The following is a 24,646-nucleotide window of genomic DNA, read 5'->3' on the forward strand; positions in this document are numbered from 1 at the left end:
ATGTGTTCCTCCGTATAAGTGGCACATACAAATATTGGCTGGTGAGCAGAGGAGTGGATACAGATGGCAGATGCTTGCAGAGGTGTGAAAAGCAAGACTGTAGTGGTGTGTGGGGAGAGGAGGCTAAGACTTGAGGCCAGAACCTGGGCGTGGGGTGGTCTTCAAGATAGAATGCATCAAGTCAGGGAAAGAGAGAAGTTGCTTGGCTGGGAGGAAACTAATCTCTTTCAAGAAGGTGACAAAACACAACTCCCTCCTTCCGAAAGCAGAAACCGAACAGGTTAAACAGCTCTGACAAATACGTTTTTGGGTGCAAGGAATTCAAATCTGCTAATATTTTAGTGACTGGACAATATTTAGCTTGGTTAAGTCTACATCTGATGAAGAAGCACATAAAATTTTATGAATTATCTTTTTGAAAGAATTATCTTTTTTGAAAAATCCAGGTAATGCTAAATAATAATATTAATATATAACTGCAAATACTTCGCAATCATTTTAATGATTTCTATGCAATTTTACACACATACTACTTCCCAAGCAAAACTAAACCATATTAATTTAACTAAGATATCTTTTGAATTCCCAAATCATGTTACAACTTTTTAGAACCCTTCATTTTTGAAAACTGAAACATTCAACACAGGCAAGTAGCAGCTTGCTCATTGCTGGCTTGTTGTTATTTTACTCTGTGCAACGTAGTTTCTTATAGGAATCTGGTGACTTTGACAGCCAATACAGTGGGCAGACAGCTGGATCTGGAGAAGACAAACCTAGAGAAGACAAATCTGGATTTGGCCATAAACCTTTTGGAGCAAACTGGGGCCAGTTGCTATGAGAAAAATCGAATTGCTACCAACCCACACAAAATTGTTTCTGTAGATAAAAGGTATATAGTAGGGGAACCATGAACATCAACCTAAGTTATCTGAAGAGTGATGGGGTACAAATGCTTTAAAATGAAATTATTAGTAGTTTCCAGTAGACTTCTTGGAAATACACGAGTAGCTTCAATTAAAGGATCTCACTGTGTCTCACTGACCTGGTTCACACAGCATGGTAAGCCAAGCAAAAAATGTTAGCTGCAACTCGTGGTTCTCAAGGACTAAGTATAGCCGTGATTCCAGCTTCAGATCACATACCAAGTCAAACTTTGGCTCGCCTCAGTGTGGCTCAGGTGTTTTTAAAAACAAAACAGGGTGGAGTAAAACAGCTGCAAATGCGTCTTGGGGAGTCCACCCATTTGAGCAATCCCAGTAAGCCGTAGTTCGGCTTGTCATGTTGCGCGAACCAAGCCACTGCAAAGGGCTCTGCTAATAGATTAACACACACTTCATTTTAGGATGTGCTGACATTTCCAGGACACAGAATGCACTGTACCAATAGTGTAAGACAAGCGAGACCTGGAACAAAATGTTGCAGCGTATTGCAACGCCTAACAGGAGCATTCCTCCTGCCAGCCAACTAGCCAGCAACCATATCCTTCTCCTGGAGTACTATAAGCTGCAAAGAGCTCAAAGCAGAGCAACCCAGCTTTCCATTTTTATTTTCCACACTCAATACACACTGTCTACTAAGCACACATAGTCGTTACTGGGCCATCTGTAGATATATATTTTATTATCCTTTAGGTTTTTAAAAAATGATTTTTCATAACTGTACACATCCCAGGATTCTCTTGAGCATGCTGTTGCTTCCTCCTCACTACTTAGTGATGCCATTCAGGTTCAACTCCTGTGGGTGCTCACCATCCAAGTTTGCAATTAGAGGGATCAATGCTTGAAAGGGCCCGATGCGTTGATTCCAACACCATCTGCAAGTAAGGACGTTTCAAAACAGAACAAGCCAGACCTGAGTTCTCAGCGTGGCCACGTAACATATTGCAACAGTGGGTTGCATCCAACGAAGTCATCCCATTCCAGCAAGGAATATCCCTTGTGCAATGGAACTTCCTTCCCGTCTCTTCTTCCTGCACCTCTGCCACCACCACACCTTGCCAATCTGCTCCAGTGGGGAAAACACCAGAACAGACGGAGGGGTCATGAAGAGGGAGGAGAAAGAGGGCAAGTTCCATTGCACAATTGGAAGTCCTTGCACAGACAGGACAGCTTCATTCGCCATAACTCAATCTGCTTATTTGTTCTGTGAAGATCTAATGTTTCTTTCATTTGTGGGCGGGGAGCCAAGGGGTTATGGCAAAGGTATCGTACAATTAGGGGGAATTTGAAGAGAGGGAGAGGCAACACCATGCAGGTGTGCTTGGAAGGAGAAGGAAAGTCCCAGTCATTTGAAAGAAGAATCTGGTCAGGTACGGACTGCCAGGGGGACAAATTGCCAACAAAAAGTGTGGGGTTTGAGGTCAAGTCTGGGTCTGCAGTTTGGAGAAGAGTCAGAGTTATGGAGGGGAGACTGTGAGGGGAGAGACTTCATCAGGCAAGGCCTCCTTCCACCCACCTTGCCCCACCCTCCAGTCTCTGCTTCTCAATTTGTATTGTATTATTTTATGCACTGTGACTTGCCGTTGTTTTATTGATTAAAGTTTAGAAACTATTTATTATAACTGTAAAGAGTGGATTTCTGTTTAATTTTTATATGCTGATATTTAATTTTATTCAATACTATTCTAATGGATTGTTGAATATTACTTTATGCGATATAAGTTGCTTATTTTAAAGTTACGTTTCATTATCACATTTTTGTATTGGATTAGATTGGTATAAGGTGTGCATTCTTTGTTCCTTCAGCTTGCAAACCGCCTTGGGTATTGTAAGATAGAAAGGCGGTGTACAAATTAAAAGTGAAAAAAATGGAGCCCATTTCCATGTTGCTCACAGGAAGCAGCAGCAGCAGCAGCATGTTGTGACTATTATGGTGCCTCTGCTACACCAGAGGGCCTTCTGAGCCAGCTGATAGTGTTTCCATGGAGATCTGCCACAGCATATTAACTGCCTTTTGCTGGCAAGGAAGGTGCCAACGTGAAGGAGAGGACAGAGGAATCGCACGTATTCTGTATTCAAGGAGTAGCAGTGACTGCTCTGCACACATCACAGGCAGTAAATAAAAACAATGCAGAGAGCGGAGGCCTCTTGCAGCCCTGGAGAAACAGTGCCAGCTAGATCCACGAGTAAACTCTGAATCCTTTGTGCTGTTCCAGCTAAGCAAAACAACTCTAAGCCCCGCTTATTCAACACAAAAGCAGTTTACAGCTGCTTAGCAGCACTGGAGTGGCAAACAGCAGCACCCAAAACGTTCTGCTAAACCTATTATTTTGGCTCGTTGTTTTCTGAGCCTGCTTTCCACAGACCCTATTGTCGTTTTGCCTTCCTCTCGTGTTCAAACAAAAATTAAAAGGCTACCTTTCAAACAGCATGAAGGTACCGGTTTTGCATCAAGTAAATACCCTAAGGTTTTTTTATATTAAAAAACCTTCCACAGAATCTGAAAGGAAAATGCACTCGCATCCATACTGTTTTTTAATGCAGACAGCAATCTTCCTGTACCTCCCATTAATTCTCCATTGCACATATGACGTTCTCCTCCAAATCACAGCCTTCCCACTCGTCCCCCTCCCTCAATCCTGATTTTCTCATAGCAGGGATATTCCGAAATGGAGAGGGAATGATAACATCCAGAGGCAGTTCTTTTAGACATTCTGGTCTCCCAACACATTTAGTCTCACATGGAGAGGGATTTCAAGATCAGGCTTGAAATGTGGTCTTGCTCGCTGACAAGGCTTTCACATAGTGGCAGCAAGAGATAACATGCAGAGCCAGCCCACTCGTGAGGCAGAGGGAGGAAGCTGCCTCAGGTGGCAGAAGCCCAAGGGGCAGCACCTACGCAGGCACCCTGCCACCTCCACCACCAGTGGAGATGTGGCTCCAGCAACAGCGCTGGCTTCCAATGAAATTTCACCAAAATATTCTGAGATCTCACCAAAATCGCACGAGAGTTTGCCGGAGCCTACCATTGCTGCTGTGCAACCCATGTAAGGGAAGCTGAGGCAGGACGCCATGCCTCCCTTGAATAAATGCCATCCTTATGTGAAACTGATGAGGTACAGTCACTGTTTGAGGATGCAATCAGTACCCATGCCTCTTGGATAACGTAAGAATTGGGCTTCCGGTCCATCCTACCTTAATGGAGGCAGCCCCCACGACAGTGGGGGATCATTGGCGAATGAAAAACAAGGATGACAGAGGGCAAATCATAATTGCAAATTCCCCCCAGGGATTGGGGCAATAGGCTTCACTCACAGTTCGTATCGGTACCTGGCTCTCGCTCTGGAATGGAATGCAGGAGGCAGGGAGGCGCTGAGTGCAAAAGCAATTTGCCTGGCGAAAACTCTCCTACGCCGTCATTAAGAAGCAGAGGTTCTCTGTTTAATTGGATTTTTAATTGACTTTAAAGTACCAGCGCGTGATGGAAAAGGGCTGCAACAACATACTGTGGAACATATCAGCTACATGGATCAAAGGTTTGAATTGAGATAATATTTTCTTCAGTGTGAGAGCCGGTTGGGGAGAGGGAAGCACACAGTTTGTTTATTCTAAGTTTCTTTTATATATTTATGATTCAGCGACCCTCCCCAGAATGCAAGACAAAAAGATATTTACAAGTGAGGAAGGGACGTTGGAGTAATATTGTTATTAACAAGCAGAGATAGAAACTATGTGTGATCTGAAATGAAGAAAGGAGGGTGAGGGGAAGCTCAAATATGACTGTGTTGGAAAGACAGAGTAATTCCCCTCACCTCTGCTTAAAAACAACAGACAGGAAAAAGAGACTGAGATTTGTTTGCGTTACTGATGGAATGTAATCTAAAACATAGTTTAATTGGGCCATAAATCTCTAGCTGGAAGGAAAAGAATCTGGGGGCTGTGATAAGAATGCTGCAGAGATTCTGAGTGTTGGAAAGGAATATTAAATCTTCAGCGGGTTCAAAAACTGCCCACCTTTTCCTAGGCTGAGGGGTAAATGGCAAAGATCTGTGACATGTTTTACTAGTGAGACAGAATGGTTTCTACCAGACTGTTGCCTGTTCTGAGACATCAAAGCTAGGAATGGAGAGATAAGACCTCTGAGAAACTTCAAGATTCAGTTCCGCCTGAAGTCACAATGGGAGAGAACAACAGCTGGGAAGTAACAGAGACGACACCATATATGGACAGAAGGAATATCCATGGACATAAGAGTTTTCACACGCAGGGCAGAAAAAAGATAAAAGTCTGAGTTCCTCACCTGAAGCTTTATAAATTTATATATTATAACAACATGAATGGAATCATTAATTATGTAGCTGCTGACTAAAGGATTCTTATTATAACTGAAATGCAACTGACATTAATTAAGATTATGGAACACAGTGATATAAGATCGGAAATGCACCCAAACCACCATGCGGGAACCACTTTAACTAAAATGTATTAATTGGAAGACAATTGGCAGTTTGATAATTGTATAATTTGGGAATTGTTATTCTTATAATTTGGCTATTATTGGGGGTATATTGGAAAACTAATAAAAAGTGGTTTTTTAAAAAAAGATAACATAAGAATTGGACCTAGCAGATAAGATGGCCAGCTCTTGACCCAGAGACAGCAAGTTTTGTTTTATCAGCTTCATGCTATTTTTATATGCATTACTTCTATAGTTCATTTTATCCTTCAAACCATCCTGCCCCCTGCCCCTGCCTCCTGTAGCAAGCGGGGCTCCTGTTCTGCTACACAGATTGTGGAGAAAGGAAGGTAGCAGAATGGGCTGCTGGAGTAGAGGCATGTCTCCTGAATAGCGTCTTGATTTCCCAAGCTATTAAAATAATAGGCAAAGTTGCCAGGCCAAACTCTGGCAGCCACACTAAGGGAGAACCATAAACTTTGCGAGTTGATGAAAAGATCTGCAATGTAACTACAACTGCTGAAAGTTGTTTTTTTTTTTTTTTAATAAAAGAAAAAATACTACCCCAAATGCAAACCCAGAACCATGGGGAAAGGTTTTTTCTTTTCCACTTCCATCTGAAAGAAGTACATAGTAGAATTCCCAGTTACATGGACAATAGAGATTGGTGGTACCTGGAATACATTATTTCAGCACAATAGGTAGAAAAGCTAGAATTTAGAATTGGTAGATATGGCAGCATCCAAATAAGGGAGATGAGCTGTAGATTTAAAAACGCAATACATATCAGCACCCACAGTGAACTTTAAAGTATACGCAGAAGAACTTTTAAAAAATGGATGATTGCAATATAACACCTTGAAATAAACATGTTTCATTGCAAAGAGGAAGTGCATTAGTTTGCAGAGTAATGTGGATGTTTCAATGTAGGTTTTGGAACAGCAGGCCCCTTGATGGAACAACGAAGAAAAGTAACTGAGCGCCTCCCCATTGCCATACCTTTCCTCCACGGAAACCTCCTTCAGCTGCTGGTGCGGTTTTGTGCCCTCCATCTCTCGGATGCTCACGGCGTAGATCTTCGTGGTGTAGTCAATCGCTTTTTCTCTTGCAACGTCACTGTCATAACCTTTGATGGATGCAAAATGGAACGCGACACTTGTTTAGGTGCTTGCAATATCGTAGCATAGAAATCAACGTGCGCTTGGTTCATCCACCAGTCACGGACTGGTGCGCTCCGTCCTCCACCAGTCACGGACTGTGGGCCGGGGGGGAGGGGTGGCATTATTAATCCGGGAAGATTGTTCTTTCAGGGCTCTACCACCGCCATCGATCCCCGGCATTGAATGTGTTGGCCTAGTGTGGGGCTCCGAGGTGAGCTTGGCTGTCTGGCTGGTGTACCGGCCACCTAGCGCACCAGCAGCCACCCTGTCAGGCCTGCTGGAGGCGGTGGCCGGCTGGGCCTTGGAGTTCCCTAACCTATTGGTATTGGGGGACTTCAACATCCATGCTGATGCCACTCCCTCCTCACAGGCTCTGGACCTGGTGTCTTCCATGGCGACACTAGGGCTCTCCCAGTTTGTTTCGGGCCCCACACATCAAGCAGGCCACACGCTGGATCTGATCTTTGGCGCTGGTATAGATGTGATCATGTTTCCTTCGATGAAGGTGCCATGGTCTGATCACTCTGCTATGAAAGCCAGGATCGATGTTCCACCCCCACCCTGCTTAGGTGGTGAGCCGATTTGGGCTCGCCCGCGGAGGCTGATGGACCCTGATAGATTCCGCCAAGCCTTGCGGGACCTTTCTCCCCCTGGCGACTCATTGACTGAGCTTGTTGAGGGCTGGAATACCCAGCTCCTGGCAGCCATCAATGAGATCGCACCTAAGCGCCCTCTGCGACCCCGCAGAAACCGGGCTCCCTGGTTTACTGAGGAGCTCCGGAAAATGAAGCGGGACCTCAGACGGCTAGAGCAAGTATGGCGGGGTGCCCGTGACGGAGCCTCAAGAACATCTTATAGGGTTTTTATGAAAACCTACGAGATGGCAGTGAAGGCCGCTAAGAAGTCCTACTTCTCGGCCTCCATTGCATCCGCTAGCTCTCGCCCAGCACAATTATTTAGTATAATTCGGTCTTTAACGTCCCTCGAAGGACAGCCAAATTTAAATAACAATTCGACACACAGCTGTGAGGCATTTGCGAGCTTTTTTGCGGAGAAGGTCCTGTCGCTCCGCCATGACCTCCCTGCCAATTTGGATACAATAAAGGAACTGGAGGCCCCTCGACTGTCCTCGGGTCCAGTACTGGACCACTTTGACCGGATATCCCCAGCCGATGTGGACAGACTCCTCCGAGCTGGAAAGCCCACCACTTGTCCTCTCGACCCGTGCCCGTCTTGGCTGATTAGAGCATGTCCAGACGAGGTGCGGGCCCCCCTGGGGGATATCATCAATTTGTCCCTTGGCACCGGGACATTCCCAGGGGAACTGAAGGAGGCAGTGGTGCGTCCGCTCTTAAAGAAAACATCATTAGATCCCTTAGATCTATCCAATTACCGCCCAGTTTCGAATCTTCCATTCCTGGGTAAGGTGATTGAGAGAGCGGTTGCTGAACAGCTTGGTAGGTTTCTGGATGAAACATCGGCTCTGGATCCATTCCAGTCCGGCTTCCGCGCTGGTCATGGGACCGAGACGGCTCTGGTCGCCCTAACAGTTTATCTTTGTAGACAGCTGGATCGAGGAGGGTCGGGGCTGCTGATTCTTCTAGATCTGTCAGCAGCTTTCGACATGGTCGATCACGAACTTCTGGACCACCGCCTCGCCGACGTGGGGATCCAGGGCACAGTCCTTCAATGGCTGCGCTCGTTTCTCTCTGGTCGGGGACAGAGGGTGGCGCTTGGGGGGGAACTGTCATCCCGCCACTCCTTGGTGTGTGGAGTGCCTCAGGGTGCGATTCTCTCCCCGATGCTTTTTAACATCTTTATGCGCCCCCTCGCCCAGCTTGTCCGGAGTTTTGGGCTGGGCTGCCATCAGTATGCTGATGACACCCAACTCTATCTGTTGATGGATGGCCATCCTGACTCGGCCCCAGACACACTGATCAGATGCTTGGAAGCTGTGGCTGGATGGTTACGTGGGAGCCGGTTGAAGTTAAATCCTTCGAAGACAGAGGTCCTCTGGCTGGGACGGGACGATATGGGATTGAGGGGGCAACTCCCATCTCTTGCGGGGGTGCAATTAGTGCCAGCTCCGTCCGTCAAGAGTTTGGGTGTAATCTTCGATACCTCCCTCTCTATGGAGGCGCAGATTACAGCTATAACAAAGGTGGCATTTTTTCATCTCCGCCAAGCTAAGCAGTTGGCCCCTTACCTCTCTCGCCCTGACCTAGCCACTGTGATCCATGCGACGGTCACCTCCAGACTGGATTATTGTAACTCGCTCTACGTGGGGCTGCCCTTGAGACTGACCCAGAAACTCCAGCGGGTGCAGAATGCCGCAGCGAGACTCCTTACGGGGTCCTCGCTGCGAGATCACATTCATCCGGTGCTGTACCAGCTGCACTGGCTCCCGGTGGAGTACAGGATCAGGTTTAAGGTGCTGGTTTTAACCTTCAAAGCCCTATACGGCCTAGGACCCTCGTATCTACGGGACCGCCTCTCCTGGTATGCCCCACAGAGGAACTTACGGTCCTCAAATAAAAACATCTTGAAGGTCCCAGGCCTCAGAGAGGTTAGGCTGGCCTCAACTAGAGCCAGGGCTTTTTCGGCTGCGGCTCCAACCTGGTGGAACGCTCTGTCACAAGAGACAAGGGCCCTGCAGGACTTGACATCTTTCCGCAGGGCCTGCAAGACAGAGCTGTTCCACCAGGCCTTTGGTTAGGGCACAGCCTGACTCCCTCCTTTGGCAATCCTTACAATACTTTAGTTTATGGTTGCCATCAATTCTGATTTTAATTAATTCTTATGATGTTTTTATAATGTTGCACTATTTTAGTGTTGTTAGCCGCCCTGAGCCCGGCTTCGGCTGGGGAGGGCGGGATATAAATAAAATTTATTATTATTATTATTATTATTATTATTATTAAGCACAAAGCATGCTTCCTCATCATCTAAGGAAAAAAAAAAAAAACAGGGTGCCCATGGCCAATGCCATGACAGTTTAAAACTTGTAAATATTAGGGTGGTCCAAGGTGTTAGAATTCCTGCTCCATGATTGCAGTCATGGGATTTTTGTCTTTCGCATGACAGTATATGTTTTGACTCCACAGAGTGGGAAGTGATGGAGACAGGATGTTTGGGTTACTGTGTTCCATGAAGTGGGACTATTGTCCTTTGTCCCCCCCCCCTTTGCTGTCTGATGCTAGAGAGAGAGGGAGCTGTGTTGCAGGGCTCCATGTGTGTTTATATGTAAATAAAGTAGATTAGCCAAAATGCTGAGTTGCTGAGGTCTGTTACGCAACTGCGAAGACTCTGCGGATCCTTAAGTGTGCCAATGTCTGTTGGCATCGGTTGCTGTGATGTTTGGGCTGAAGAAAGATTATGAAGCTCCCGAACGATTGCCCAGGAGGGAGGGAACATGCCAGTCGGGCATGTGTCTCTGCCAGGGTCCTACTCGAGTGTAGGCTGAGCTCCTGACACAAGGTCCTCTCTGATTAACTTATTTAGCAAACTTGATAGTACAGCACTGACTGATCATCTTCTTCTTGTCTCTTGCCCATTTACACACAACCCAGGACGAGTTGGGACAATTCTGGGCTGTGCCATTTTAGAATGAAGGGCTGGGCCAACATACCTTTAAATGCTGCTCCAAATTTGGGGGGGGGGGACCTTCCTGCAAGTACAGTGGTGCCTCGCAAGACGAAATTAATTCGTTCCGCAAGTTTTGTCGTCTTGCGAGTTTTTCGTCTTGCAAAGCACAGTTTCCCATAGGAATGCATTGAAAATCAATCAATGCGTTCCTAAGGAGACCGTCGGGGACAGAGGGGAAGCGCCGCGCGCCTTCTCCTCTGTCCCCGGACCTGTTTTAAAGCAAGGGGCAGCGGGGAGAAGATTGCTTCTCCCCGTTGCCTCCCCCGCAATCTCCGGGGACAGAGGGGAAGGCGCGCCTTCCCCTCTGTCCCCTCTTTTGAAGCAAGGGGCGAAGGGGAGAAGATCGCTTCTCCCCGTTGCTGCCCCTTGCTTCAAAAGGGGTCCGGGGAGAGAGGGGCAGGCGCGCGCGCCTTTCCCTCTGTCCCCTCTTTTGAAGCAAGGGGCGGAGGGGAGAAGATCGCTTCTCCCCGTTGCTGCCCCTTGCTTCAAAAGGGGTCCGGGGAGAGAGGGGCAGGCGCGCGCGCCTTCCCCTCTGTCCCCTCTTTTGAAGCAAGGGGCGGAGGGGAGAAGATCGCTTCTCCCCGTTGCTGCCCCTTGCTTCAAAAGGGGTCCGGGGAGAGAGGGGCAGGCGCGCGCGCCTTTCCATCTGTCCCCTCTTTTGAAGCAAGGGGCGGAGGGGAGAAGATCGCTTCTCCCCGTTGCTGCCCCTTGCTTCAAAAGGGGTCCGGGGAGAAAGGGGCAGGCGCGCGCGCCTTCCCCTCTGTCCCCTCTTTTGAAGCAAGGGGCGGAGGGGAGAAGATCGCTGCTCCCCGTTGCTGCCCCTTGCTTCAAAAGGGGTCCGGGGAGAGAGGGGCAGGCGCGCGCGCCTTCCCCTCTGTCCCCTCTTTTGAAGCAAGGGGCGGAGGGGAGAAGATCGCTTCTCCCCGTTGCTGCCCCTTGCTTCAAAAGGGGTCCGGGGAGAGAGGGGCAGGCGCGCGCGCCTTTCCCTCTGTCCCCTCTTTTGAAGCAAGGGGCGGAGGGGAGAAGATCGCTTCTCTCCGTTGCTGCCCCTTGCTTCAAAAGGGGTCCGGGGAGAAAGGGGCAGGCACGCGCGCCTTCCCCTCTGTCCCCTCTTTTGAAGCAAGGGGCGAAGGGGAGAAGATCGCTTCTCCCCGTTGCTGCCCCTTGCTTCAAAAGGGGTCCGGGGAGAGAGGGGCAGGCGCGCGCGCCTTTCCCTCTGTCCCCTCTTTTGAAGCAAGGGGCGGAGGGGAGAAGATCGCTTCTCCCCGTTGCTGCCCCTTGCTTCAAAAGGGGTCCGGGGAGAGAGGGGCAGGCGCGCGCGCCTTCCCCTCTGTCCCCTCTTTTGAAGCAAGGGGCGGAGGGGAGAAGATCGCTTCTCCCCGTTGCTGCCCCTTGCTTCAAAAGGGGTCCGGGGAGAGAGGGGCAGGCGCGCGCGCCTTTCCATCTGTCCCCTCTTTTGAAGCAAGGGGCGGAGGGGAGAAGATCGCTTCTCCCCGTTGCTGCCCCTTGCTTCAAAAGGGGTCCGGGGAGAAAGGGGCAGGCGCGCGCGCCTTCCCCTCTGTCCCCTCTTTTGAAGCAAGGGGCGGAGGGGAGAAGATCGCTGCTCCCCGTTGCTGCCCCTTGCTTCAAAAGGGGTCCGGGGAGAGAGGGGCAGGCGCGCGCGCCTTCCCCTCTGTCCCCTCTTTTGAAGCAAGGGGCGGAGGGGAGAAGATCGCTTCTCCCCGTTGCTGCCCCTTGCTTCAAAAGGGGTCCGGGGAGAGAGGGGCAGGCGCGCGCGCCTTTCCCTCTGTCCCCTCTTTTGAAGCAAGGGGCGGAGGGGAGAAGATCGCTTCTCTCCGTTGCTGCCCCTTGCTTCAAAAGGGGTCCGGGGAGAAAGGGGCAGGCACGCGCGCCTTCCCCTCTGTCCCCTCTTTTGAAGCAAGGGGCGGAGGGGAGAAGATCGCTCCTCCGCGTTGCCGCCCCTTGCTTCAAAAGATGTCCGGGAACAGTGGGGAAGATGCCAGCATTTTTAAAAACCTCGGGACAGCAGGGGACTTCTCTGCTGTCCGGGGCGATTTTAAAATGCTGGCGGGCGGCAGCGCTGCCGCCCGCCAGCATTTTAAAATCGCCCCAGACAGCGGAGAAGTCCTCCGCTGTCCCGGAGTTTTAAAAAAACCTCTCCGCCCCCCCCAGGCTTCGGAGCAGCCTTCCAAAGCCTGGCGGCGGGAGGAGGTCTCTCCGCCCCCCCCGCCAGGCTTCGGAGGAGGTCCGAGGACAGTGGGGAAGACGTGCTGCGCTTCCCAGCTGTCCCGGAGATTTCCCTATGGGCTTTCGTCTTGCGAAGGAAGCCCATAGGGAAATTCGTTTTGCGAAGCGTCTCCAAAACGGAAAACCCTTTCGTCTAGCGGGTTTTCCGTCTTGCGAGGCGTTCGTCTTGCGGGGCACCACTGTAGTAAACTAGCAGAAAGGTGACACACAGCCCTCGCCCTGATATGCTAGCTTATTACACAAAGAGGTTTTTATTTTCACGGGGAAGCATTCAAAAATATGGCATCTCGTTGCTCACCTAAGAAGGCCTAGTTTATATGCCACCTTCTCCTCTTCCTGCATAATGTGTGGAATGACTCTTAAGTGAACAAAAACCCCATAAATCTGGTCTCAACTGCTCCTGTATGGATGCATGGCGTGAAGTTTGGAAGTGTAACAAATAAAAAAAACATAGGCAACGTTACCTCCATCCTCTTCGGCATCCGTGTCCGACTCCTCGCTGTCCACTAGTTTGCTTTCTTGGGTGCCCACAAATTCTCGAGTCCAGATCATCAGAGCAGTGTCGGCTCCTCCCACCGTCAGAAGCACAGAGTCATTGTGTAACCAGCGGGCATTAGTCACATGGGCGCTGTGCCCCACGTACTTCTTGAACTTAGCGTGCTGACCCTGCAAGAAACCAAGAGGATTCCTTCTGCTTATTTCCCATCTTCCCTTAAAACACACGATGCCTCCATTTCATAGAATCATAGAGTTGAAAGAGACCACAAGGGCCATCGAGTCCAACCCCCTGCCAAGCAGGAAACACCATCAGAGCACTCCTGACCTATGGTTGTCAAGCCTCTGCTTAAAGACCTCCAAAGTAGGAGACTCCACCACACTCCTTGGCAGCAAATTCCACTGTCGAACAGCTCTTACTGTCAGGAAGTTCTTCCTAATGTTTAGGTGGAATCTTCTTTCTTGTAGTTTGGATCCATTGCTCCGTGTCCGCTTCTCTGGAGCAGCAGAAAACAACCTTTCTCCCTCCTCTATGTGACATCCTTTTATATATTTGAACATGGCTATCATATCACCCCTTAACCTCCTCTTCTCCAGGCTAAACATGCCCAGCTCCCTTAGCCGTTCCTCATAAGGCATCGTTTCCAGGCCTTTGACCATTTTGGTTGCCCTCCTCTGGACACGTTCCAGTTTGTCAGTGTCCTTCTTGAACTGTGGTGAAATGTGTATAAAGAGTTCAAAACCTGAGCTGTATTGTACATTACCTTGACTGGGTATCTGAAGAGCTTTACGAACCCAAAATCATCCCCTGTAGCTAAGAGCGTGCGGTCTTTGGTGAGAGAAGCCGCGTTGATAACAGTGACGTCGCTGTGCATTGGCCAAATCCCTTCGCAGGTAGGACCAAGGACACACGTCCACGTGTCCCACTCGATCTTCTCAATCTGAAAAGATATATATATATGGAATCCATCAATGTAAGAGCAGCTCACATCCTCTAGGGAATTGATTCTTGCAGCATACACTTTTACAGAGTGGGCGAATTGTTCCTCCAGCTGCTCATTTTGTTCCAAAGATGTAGTGCAGTTAAATGTGCCTCAAATAAAGGGCAGTGATTGCAGCAGGCTCATTAAAAACACAAAATCACTGTGTGCTGTTCCATGCGACCCTATTTTTAAAACTTGAACTACTAAGCTCACGTCTTGCAAGAAACCCAAAGATTCCTTATTTCAAAGCAGAACCAAAGGTTAAAAATACATGATATGGGAGATGGAGGAAGGAACCAGACGTTGCAGGTGCTTCCAGGCTATTTTCTGATGGGATTCCAATTCACAATGCGGGATTGTTGATTTGCAGCTCTTGCGCAACAAACCCACTTCCTCTCCAAACTGGACTTTTTGCGACCAGGAAACTGATGGGAAAATGCCCTGGAAAGTGTGGGATGATAATTGCTTGATACAGCATTGTCTAACCTCCCCACAAACCAATTGGAATGATACTCAATAAATAGTCAATCTCATCTAACCTCCCTACCAATTTTGGGCAAACCAATCACAATGAATGTCATACAAATATTATAAGAACAACAGCAGCAACAGAAGCAACAACTATTATTATTATTATTTTATTATTTTTAAACAGGTTGTCTGAAAGTGCACACCCACACGAGCCTACTGAGAAATATTTCCCACTGAGTGAAGTTAGACTTACACTCAAGTAAACAAAGAATCAGCAAAATAATTCAGAGGAATACAATTGGGAGAGGGGTCATTTCACAAAGAAATTTCTCATTGCATTACTAGATCAAGTTCACCAAGTTTTGTTTGAATCACTGTTTCTCCCTAGGCATTTCCTCAAAAATATTTTGATTTCTAAAGTATTTCTCACAATATACACATTTCAAAAGTTATACCTTCCCCCACCCCCCACCCCAAAATACAAATTTGGATATGTTTTTGGGACAAGAACTGCACTGTAAAATCCAAAGAAGTATGAAACCTGAAGGAAAGTTGCATTCCTTTCATTTCACACATTAGTCTAGGTTTTGCAGATCCGGTCAGTTCATAAGAAAACTGGCAAAAACCAAATTCAGGTGGCACTGCTGGGAGTTGTAGTCGAAATCTTCTGGAGGCTAGTACAGTATAAGACAGCTCAGAGGACAAGGCTGATCACAAGATAGCTTTGGCGAAGGCAAATAGGAAACTCTGCAAACCAAGCTGTACGCTATGCTCTTATTCTATTGGAGAGCAAGGAAGCAACAACAATAATATATAAAACTTTGAAAGTTCAGTTCATGACATATTCCACCATCTCTTACATTCCTACCTCGGTGGATCTTATAACATGCCTCTTTCCTCTCGGAGCTTCAAAAAAGAATTGTTCTTTGGCACCAGAATTGACTTGCAATAGCTTCCCTTGATCAAAAAGAAAGAGGATATTGTGACAAGGCTCTCTCAATATTAAATTAAGATATGGTTTGACAAAGAAGGGTAAATTCCCTTCATGGTTTGTTGTGACAAAGAACTAAAACCTAGTTATTCAGCACTTACAAAAATAACTGTATTCTTCATCAGGGGGGAAATTACCTCTGGATTGCACTAAGAGCGAGGACAGGTGTAAGATTTTAGAGGAGGGGAGAGGCCCAGAAAGCTTTCTCAAAGCATTCCATCTAAATATACCATTCGTCTTCAGAGTAGAACTTTGGGGAGAAACTGCCCTACAAGTTTGTAGCGGAAGTCAGGTGCACAAGCTGCTGATTGGCTGCCCTGCTGTGAGGTCACCAAAAAACCTCCGCCCACATTCCGACAGCAGTTCTGCATTAACTTTTCCATTGACATCACTAGCTGAATTGTGCCCAGTTTATATAACACACACTCTGAGTCTGTAGGTGGTGTTAATTGGCCAGGGAAAGCTTGCATTGATGAATAATAATGATGAATAATGATTTGGCTGCTTAAAATGTAGATTTGAAGTAACCGTTTCACCTCCCTCATCTGAAGTGTTTTACCCAATAGACATATTTTTGTTTGTTTTAAATGTTATTTTAGGCCCTGGTGTCAAAATGCACTTGGCTCATGTTGAAATATGTAATATAATGTTGAGGTTGTCTGGATATTTTGATTTCCAGGAGACACATGTTTTGTAGCATGTCAAAAAGAACTTCGAAATCTGTTTCACTGGAGACCAGGCTAGGACACATATTCAAGGTTTTTTACCTCTTGAATCCCAGTCAATGTGCGTGACGTAGCTGGACGCGCCTTTGCAGATGCCAACTCTTTTGCTGGTAAGCACATTGTAAATATCTACAAAATTATCATGGGAAGCCACTGCCAGGTATTTCCCTGCATCTGTAAAAGAAAGAATATTCAAGTAAATTATGGCATGGTATTAACTGTGGTTTTCTTTTTATTTCCATTGCAGAAGCATGGGGGAATGTTGCTGAGTTATAAAACACAGTGGTACCTTTGGTTCTCAAATGACTTAGTTGCCGAACAGATCGGCTCCTGAATCCCGCAAACCTGGAAGTGTTCTGGTTTGTGAACGTTTTTCGGAAGCCAAACGTCTGATGCAGGTTCTGCTTGAGTGCAGAAGCTCCTGCAGCCAATCAGAAGCTGCGCCTTGGTTGTCAAACGGTTTCAGGAGTCGAACGGACTACCGGAACGGATTAAGCTCGAGAACCAAGATACCACTGTAATGGAAAAGTAGCAAGCAAAAGGAAAGAACATGGTAAAGGTTATGCAGTGGTACTCAGTTTGTTTTCGTTTTGTATTTTTATGCTGCAAACCACCCTGCGATCTGGATGAAGGGCGGTATACAAATGTACTACATTGTAATAATAATAATTTATTATTTATACCCTGCCCATCTGGCTGAGTCTCCCCAGCCACTCTGGGTGGCTTCCAACTGAATATTAAAAACAATACAGCATCAGACATTAAAAACTTCCCTAAACAGGGCTGCCTTCAGTTGTCTTTTAAAAGTAAAATAGTTGTTTATCGCCTTGACATCTGCTGGGAGGGCGTTCCACAGGGCGGGTGCCACTACTGAGAAGGCCCTCTGCCTGGTTCCCTGTAACCTCACTTCTCGCAGTGAGGGAACCGCCAGAAGGCCCTCGGCGCTGGACCTCAGTGTCCGGGCAGAACGATGGGGTGGAGACACTCCTTCAGACAAACCTCCCCATTTAACACCAGCAACGTCAGTGTCCAGGCTGGATGATGGGGGTGGAGACGCTCCTTCGGGTATACAGGACCGAGGCTCTTTAGGGCTTTGTAAATAATAATAATAATTCATATACCCCTCCCACCCACTGCACCAGAGTCTTTCACATGCAAGTTTCACTTCATGCTGACAGCAGTTTCCTTGCAACATTATGCGTGTGCATGTTTTATTACAAGGAAACGTGACAGTTGGGAGGAACTGAGATGTCACCCGTCACTACAAACTGCAGAGAAAACATCGGGGACAATAAAGCATAGAGGGGAAGAGTTAACTGCTGGAGAAGTCTGAGAAATAGGATGTGGCCTGTGGTCTACCTGCTGGAGGAACAAGCGGGACCTGCAATAAAATGTTGCAGCATGGAGTGTTCTGTTCAGGGTCCCAGCCAGTCATGCCCTTTTCTAATACACTCCATTCTGTTCACTGCCTCCAGTCAGTCAGTGTTCTAAGCACAGTCATTTCTCATTAGAAAAAGGACAAGAAGAGTTTGGATTTGATATCCCGCCTTTCACTCCCCTTCAGGAGTCTCAAAGCGGCTAACATTCTCCATTCCCTTCCTCCCCCACAACAAACACTCTGTGAGGTGAGTGGGGCTGAGAGACTTCAGAGAAGTGTGACTGGCCCAAGGTCACCCAGCAGCTGCATGTGGAGGAGCGGAGACACGAATCCGGTTCCCCAGATTACGAATCTACCGCTCTTAACTACTACACTACACTAGGATTTTCCCCTAAAGACTTTTTGCATTTCTGCAAATCTTTGGGTTCCCCAAAGTCTGCTGCTACGTCTCTCTTGAACAAGGATGGTGCAGTTTTCAATTTTTCCCAATTTTCATAGAAACCCAAAGAGGAAAATAATTGGCTAAACTCGGTATTTTGTAACACTGTATGGTAAAAAGCCTTTCATTAAGAAGTTATTTCTTCTGCACCTCGGGAAAATTTGATGTCAGAGATCATTTCCTTTCTGTGATGGAAGGAAAGCATATCTTCTACGGTATCAGCATTCACTACCAGAAAACTCCCGTCGTTCAACCCGACAGCCAAGGCTTTCCCATCGGGGGAGAAGGCACAGCACCGTCCTCCTGGAAAAAAGACATTTAGAGAGAGTTTCTGTTTAGCGCTTCGATGCCAAGGAAGGCAGCAGTCAATGCAGATTACCGTATTTTTCGCTCTATAAGATGCACCTGACCACAAGACGCACCTAGTTTTTGGAGGAGGAAAACAAGAAAAAAAATATTCTAAATCTCAGAAGCTAGAACAGCAAGAGGGATCGCTGCGCAGTGAAAGCAGCAATCCCTCTTGCTGTTCTGGCTTCTAGGATAGCTGCACAGCCTGCATTCGCTCCATAAGATGCACACACATTTCCCCTTACTTTTTAGGAGGGAAAAAGTGAGTCTTATAGAGCAAAAAATACGGTAATCAGCATCTTAGAATTAGCCAGTGTCTTAGGGGAAGGGCTGCAGCTCAGTGGTAGATCATTTGTTTTCCATGCAAAAGGTCAATCCCTGACAACTCTAGGTAGGCCTGCCTGAAAACCTGGAGAGCTGCTGCCAGTCAGTGTAGACAACACTGAGCTAGAAGAACCAAAATTTTGACGCAGTGTCGGAAAGCTTCCTGTGTCCCTAATAACTATGCATGTTGTTGTTGGCATGCATCTGACTTGAGAGATAATGGAGTGCACCGCTGGGGGTGAAATCAAACCGCTGCGCTAGCAGCACCGAAGTGACCAACTCGGGTGCAAGCCTTGGCAGTATGTATGGAGGTCCTGGGCTGCCCAGGCAACAAGACCTCCTGCTCAGCCTCGCTGATGTGGTCCAAAGGAAAGCAGAGCAATATGCTTTGAACCAGCTTGCCTGCAGGAGTTGCTGGAATAAATCATCATCATCATCATCATCATCATCATCATCACATCATCATCATCATCTATTTTTTATACCCTGCCCATCTGGCTGAGTTTCCCCAGCCACTCTGGGTGGCTCCCAATCGAGTGTTAAAAACAATACAGCATTAAACATTTAAAACTTCCCTAAACAGGGCTGCCTTCAGATGTCTTTTAAAGATAATTGCTTATTGCCTTGACATTTGATGGGAGGGTGTTCCACAGGGTGGGCGCCACTACCAAGAAGGCCCTCTGCCTGGTTCTCTGTAACTTCACTTCTCACAATGAGGGAACCACCAGAAGGCCCTCGGCGCTAGATCTCAGTGTCCGGGCTGAACGATGGGGGTGGAGACACTCCTTCAGGTATACTGGACCGAGGCCGTTTAGGGCTTTAAAGGTCAGCACCAACACTTTGAATTGTGCTTGGAAATGTATGAAGCGCCATCCAACCATTTTAGGGACTCCATTCTGAATATGTTTCAAGGTTTTCTCTCAAATACAAGCCACAAGACAGTGGAAGTCTAGGACCAGAGTTTGCCTTCTCTTAGATGAGCTACCTTCCCAGGTTGATGAGCTCCATCTGCCTCTTACTTCCCTCTACAGCATGTGCAGAAACTGCTCTCTTGACTACTGGACCTGTTAGAATTCCTGATCTATGATTGTAGTCATGGGATTTTTGTCTTTCACATGACGGTATATGTTTTGACTCCACAGAGTGGGAAGTGGCGGAGACAGGATGTTTGTGTTACTGTGTTCCATGAAGTGGGACTATTGTCCTTTGTGCTTTCTCTTTTTGCTGTCTGATGCTAGAGAAAGAGGGAGCCATGTTGCAGTGCTCCGTGTGCGTTTATATGTAAATAAAAGTAGATTAGCCAAAATGCTGAGTTCTGTCACGCAAAATGAGCAAACTCTGCAGATCCCTAAGTGCGCCGGTGTTGGTTGGCATCGGTCACTGTGATGTTCGGGATGAAGAAAGCTTTTGATGCCCCCAAACGATGGACCAGGAGGGAGAGAACATGCCGGTCGGGCATGTGTCTCTACCAGGGTCCTACTTGAGTGCAGGCTGAACTCCTGACAGGACCCACTCTTGGTCTTGTCTGCTCAATCTGCCAGAGTCTGTCTTTGCATACAAGGGAAGTCCCTAACTCACGGAAGGTTTGAGACCCATCAGCTTAAACCCTCAACTGGTTTAGCCGGTCAGTCGAAGCCATTCACGGGGTGTGGCCGCTGTCGCACGCTGACAGCTTCTAGGGGTCACAGGTGAGAGCTGAGTGCAGGGTGGGGACCAAAGATGGACAAACTACCCAGAAGGAGAATAACTATGCATGCGAACAGCTGTAAAACTGAGCAGTTCCTAAAAGTAGTAGCTCCAGGTGTGAGGTGTAAGGCTGGGTGTGGTGTCGGGCCTGACCCAAAGGAGGATAGTAAAAAGGTGCTGTATTGATAGCATATATAGGACTAAAGGAAGGTTACCTTTCTTAAGCTTTCTCACAGCCAGCATACGGTGTTGAGAGGAAAGTTCCCAGATCCTCAGAGTTTTATCATCACTCACTGTTGCACAGATAGGCAAGAGGGGATGCGCTGCCAGACCCCAGACCTCCCCTTCCATATGCCCCTGTTTATACAGAAAAAGAGTGGTTTGCAAAGAAAATCATGTACATTTATGCTTCAATTCCAAGCTAGGATTACTTTTGTTTTTTTTTTTTAATCATATTTATTAAAATTTCCAATAATAACAGAATAGGAAAATAAGAAAGATAAAGGAAAGAAAGAAAAAGAGAAACTAACTTAGACCCTTCTTTTCATAACCTTCTTTCTGGGACTTCCTCCTTCCCCTCCCGATTGTATTCCCCTTTATCCAAGTTGGTTCCACAAGTTCTCATCCCCAATTAAACCTAATATATTATACTCATAAACCAATTTAAATTTACACCATCTTAGCATCACTCCTCGTCTTATAATAGAACAAAATTTTCCCCAAGATCCGCTCTCATTTCTTCCACGAGTTCCCCCTTTCTAAAAAAAAAAAGAAAAAACAGAAACGTAAAGTATCAAAGTTATAAAGAATATAAGATAGAAAGTATAGAGAAATTCAAAAAGTTGGTTACAAAGCCTTTGGATTCTAAGGTTCCCCCTCCCTTCCCCGGTTTTGATTCCCCATGTCCATTTGTCTGTATGTTGTCGGCCTGGAGATCTTAAGTCCACAGCCAAATTTATCTCAGTCCATCATGCTGTTTTCTTCGGATTTGATTGTCTTAATGATGTTTAACGTCGAAAATCCAATCTAATAGAGGCCTATAATTTTCTTTAATCTTTTGTTGCTCCTCCCATTATTCTTTCCGTGTCGTATTCAGTCATCTACTCTTTTATTTCTTGGTTTCTCAGGTTTCTGTCTTGTTCAGCTGTCAAAACATTCTTGTTCCAAAATTTAACGTCTCTACAGAGGTTTGTTATTCAGGGACACAGACTTACGTCCAGTTCCTTTCTTGCTTCAATGGAAGATTCTATTGTGTTATAGTCACCTCTGTAGACAAAATAATATTTCAGTTCTGCAGCTTTCCCAGGAGATAAGACCTTTACACATCCCAGAGTAGTTTTCCACATACGACACTTGTAATGTCCCGAATCCCCTCTAGAGGGATTACAATAACTTTGTATCCTCTAATCCAAAAGTCAATTTGTTGTTTCTTTTTCCCGACAGTTTATATCCAATTTATATCAAATTGTAACAAAATTAACCAGCAAAGAACTTGTAGCAAAGTCCTCTTTATAATTTCCAGTTTTGACAGCTCCTTTGACAGCTGTCAAAATCTCCATCTCTCTTCGCCAGGCTGTCCGAATCGCCCCGGTTCCCAGGGGGGGGGGTTGCTTTTTCCTCACCCTCGACTCCTCTCCTCCAGCACAGTTCTTATAATTCACATCGTGGAGTTGGTAATTTTTATCATCAATAAGCTTCTGAATAGATCTTGGTTTCTCAGTCCTTGTTTTAGCATGTTTACAATCAGGGAGGGGACTGACTTCCTTTTTTGGATCCCCTCCCGCTCGTGCCAAATCCGGAAAAATTTTTCTTTTTTCCTCCTTTTAAACCCGGTTGCCCAATTACTCACGGGTTGTTGATCAATTGTCCGAATTTCCTTTGGAAGAAGCCAGCGCTCTCCGCCGAATGGCATGCGGCTGCGCCCGGCAGGGGAAGCGGAGGACTCAAAGCACCACGCTACTCCCCGGCGCCCGATCCGTAGCCTTTAAAAAGGCTCTTTCACAAGCCGGGAGAGCGATAACGGTGCCAGCCGAGTCACCATGTCCACGGGATCCGTTCCCGTGGTTTCTAAGGGTCCCCGCGTCGCCGGCGCGGTAGGACCCAGCCCCTGCCGAGCAGACTCCCTCCGGAGCTCGGAGGGAGTCCGCCATTCGGCGATGGCGCCAACCCGGAAGTTCCAAGCTAGGATTACTTTTGAAAGAGCGTTGTGGTGTTTTTTTTACTGTGTTGCTTACTCATCCTCTGGCAACGAGGGTCCCTGTAATTCCCATTTATTCTCCTCCTTTCTCACCTGTGTACTGGTGGAGGGCTTAATAATTTCATAAACCATTTAGGACATTTCTGCCTGGACCTAGCCACATGGTCAGGAACTGCTCTGCCACACATCCTAGAGTGTTCTCTATACAGTGGTACCTTGGTTTTCAAACAGAATGCGGTCCAGGAGTTTTGGAAAGTGAAAATTAAGTAGCTTTGGTTTCAAGTGTGCTGAATTGAATTTCTCCCCACATCCCTACTTGAGAAGCACAAAAACAACTGTGTATTCTGATGTGTTGCTTTTGTTTTTGTTTTGCCTTGCTTCTTGTATTTGATTTTCCAATTCTATAATAAACAATATTAATCTAGTTGATTTAACCATACTATAGTGGTACCTCGGATTAAGAACTTAATTTGTTCCATAGGTCTGTTCTTAACCTGAAACTGTTCTTAACCTGAAGCACCACTTTAGCTAATGGGGCCTTCCATTGCCACCGCTCCGCCACTGCACAATTTCTGTTCTCATCCTGAAGCAAAGTTCTTAACCCTAGGTACTATTTCTGGGTTAGCGGAGTCTGTAACCCGAAGCGTCTGTAACCTGAAGCATATGTAACTCGAGGTACCACTGCAGATGCTTTCATATTTACTGTCTCATTTGTTTCAGATTGATTCCAAATGCAACAAAAAAGGCAACCGTCCTTTTTCTCAAAATCACAAAACCCCACCCATTCAAAAGTGCACGAAGCTTGCTGTTTTATTCATAATCATTCTTTTCTCATTTTTTCCTCTTCCTTAAGTCCATTGCTAGTACCATATATTTCTCATATTTTTTGCGATTAAAACCTGAGCAACCGTCAACACATGCAACACCAAAACAAAGCAATTTTGAGGAACATTTTACTTTGCAACTTATAAACTCTGAAAACAAACTGATCTGCACACCAAGAGCCAAAGCAATCTGACTGTAAAGGAAAAGAGAGTGAGGTAGATGGAGATTAATTAGCAACCCAAAGTTCAGATCACATGAAAGTAAGCAAGTGTAGAAATGCTGGAAGTCATAGTACCTGCACAAGCAGAGTCATGGGGCCGCTTTTATCAATTTCAAGAATCTCCCCGTTTTTTGTTCCCACCAGTATATGCCCATGTCCTAAGGTGATGGCACGAATAGACGGGTTATCTTCCAACAGCAACCCTGGAGATTAGATTAGAGGGAAGGAACGTTCAGAAGAGTGCAGATTTTTTGAAGGATGACTGTGCCTTTGGTCAGGGTTCAGCCCGACTCATTTTCTCTTCGTATAAGAACAAGCACGAAGGAGGTTCCCAGCCTGCTCATAGGTCCTTATAATATCAGTGGAAACAGTTGGTCTTGGTGAGTATTAACCGCTTCCAATTTTAACCTGAAAATTGTCACTTCTCCAGTTTTAATTTTAATTGTTGGAATTAATTGTGGGATGTATCTTAATTGACTGATCACTTGTATTATGCATATCATCTTATTTATATGACAAAATTCCTTCCAGTAGCACCTTAAAGACCAACTAAGTTAGTTCTTGGTATGAGCTTTCGTGTGCATGCACACTTCTTCAGATACACTGAAACAGAAGTTGCCAGACCCTTCTATATAGTGAGAAGGTGGGGAGGGGTATTACTCAGAAGGGTGGTGGGAATGGGAGATTGGCAGGTAGCTGAGATGAGCCTGTTGACGACTCTTAATGACTGTAATAGGTCTTACAGGAAAAGGCAAGGGGTGAGAAGGTGAGAAATGTCTTAGTCATGTATAATGAGATAAGAATCCAATGTCATTGTTCAAACCAGGTCTCTCCATGGTTTTAAGTTTGGTAATGAGTTGCAATTCAGCAGCTTGGTCTTGTGCATGCACACGAAAGCTCATACCAAGAACTAACTTAGTTGGTCTTTAAGGTGCTACTGGAAGGAATTTTTTTTATTTTGACTATGGCAGACCAACACGGCTACCTATCTGTAGCTTATTTATATGACGTTAGCCACTCTGAGCCTGGCTTTGGCCGGGATGCAAATAAAATTGATTTATTTACCATCATCATCATCATTATGTGCTTCGGTTCACATATTGTTTTGGGATGTGAAA

The 24,646-nt window shown here is 46.5% G+C and overlaps 1 protein-coding gene across 8 annotated transcripts in view; it reads right to left on the reverse strand.

Annotated features, from left to right (window-relative positions):
* EML6 (EMAP like 6) overlaps positions 1–24,646 on the reverse strand; it is a 174,534-nt gene that overhangs the window by 44,455 nt on the left and 105,433 nt on the right. For all 8 annotated transcript variants that reach the window (XR_014218163.1, XM_082217210.1, XM_082217209.1 and 5 more), the window contains 8 exons: positions 23,604–23,731; positions 20,502–20,643; positions 18,079–18,231; positions 16,154–16,285; positions 15,264–15,352; positions 13,706–13,882; positions 12,911–13,112; positions 6,394–6,520 (listed from right to left, as the gene is read on the reverse strand). Coding sequence is in view for 7 of the 8 variants with exons in the window: in XM_082217210.1 (XP_082073336.1) it covers positions 6,394–6,520; positions 12,911–13,112; positions 13,706–13,882; positions 15,264–15,352; positions 16,154–16,285; positions 18,079–18,231; positions 20,502–20,643; positions 23,604–23,731 (1,150 nt within the window). In the remaining variant the exon portion in view is untranslated. The remainder of the gene's footprint in view (positions 1–6,393; positions 6,521–12,910; positions 13,113–13,705; positions 13,883–15,263; positions 15,353–16,153; positions 16,286–18,078; positions 18,232–20,501; positions 20,644–23,603; positions 23,732–24,646) is intronic.

Source organism: Podarcis vaucheri, assembly GCF_965113315.1.
Source record: "Podarcis vaucheri genome assembly, chromosome: 3".
Classification (NCBI taxonomy): Eukaryota; Metazoa; Chordata; class Lepidosauria; order Squamata; family Lacertidae; genus Podarcis; species Podarcis vaucheri.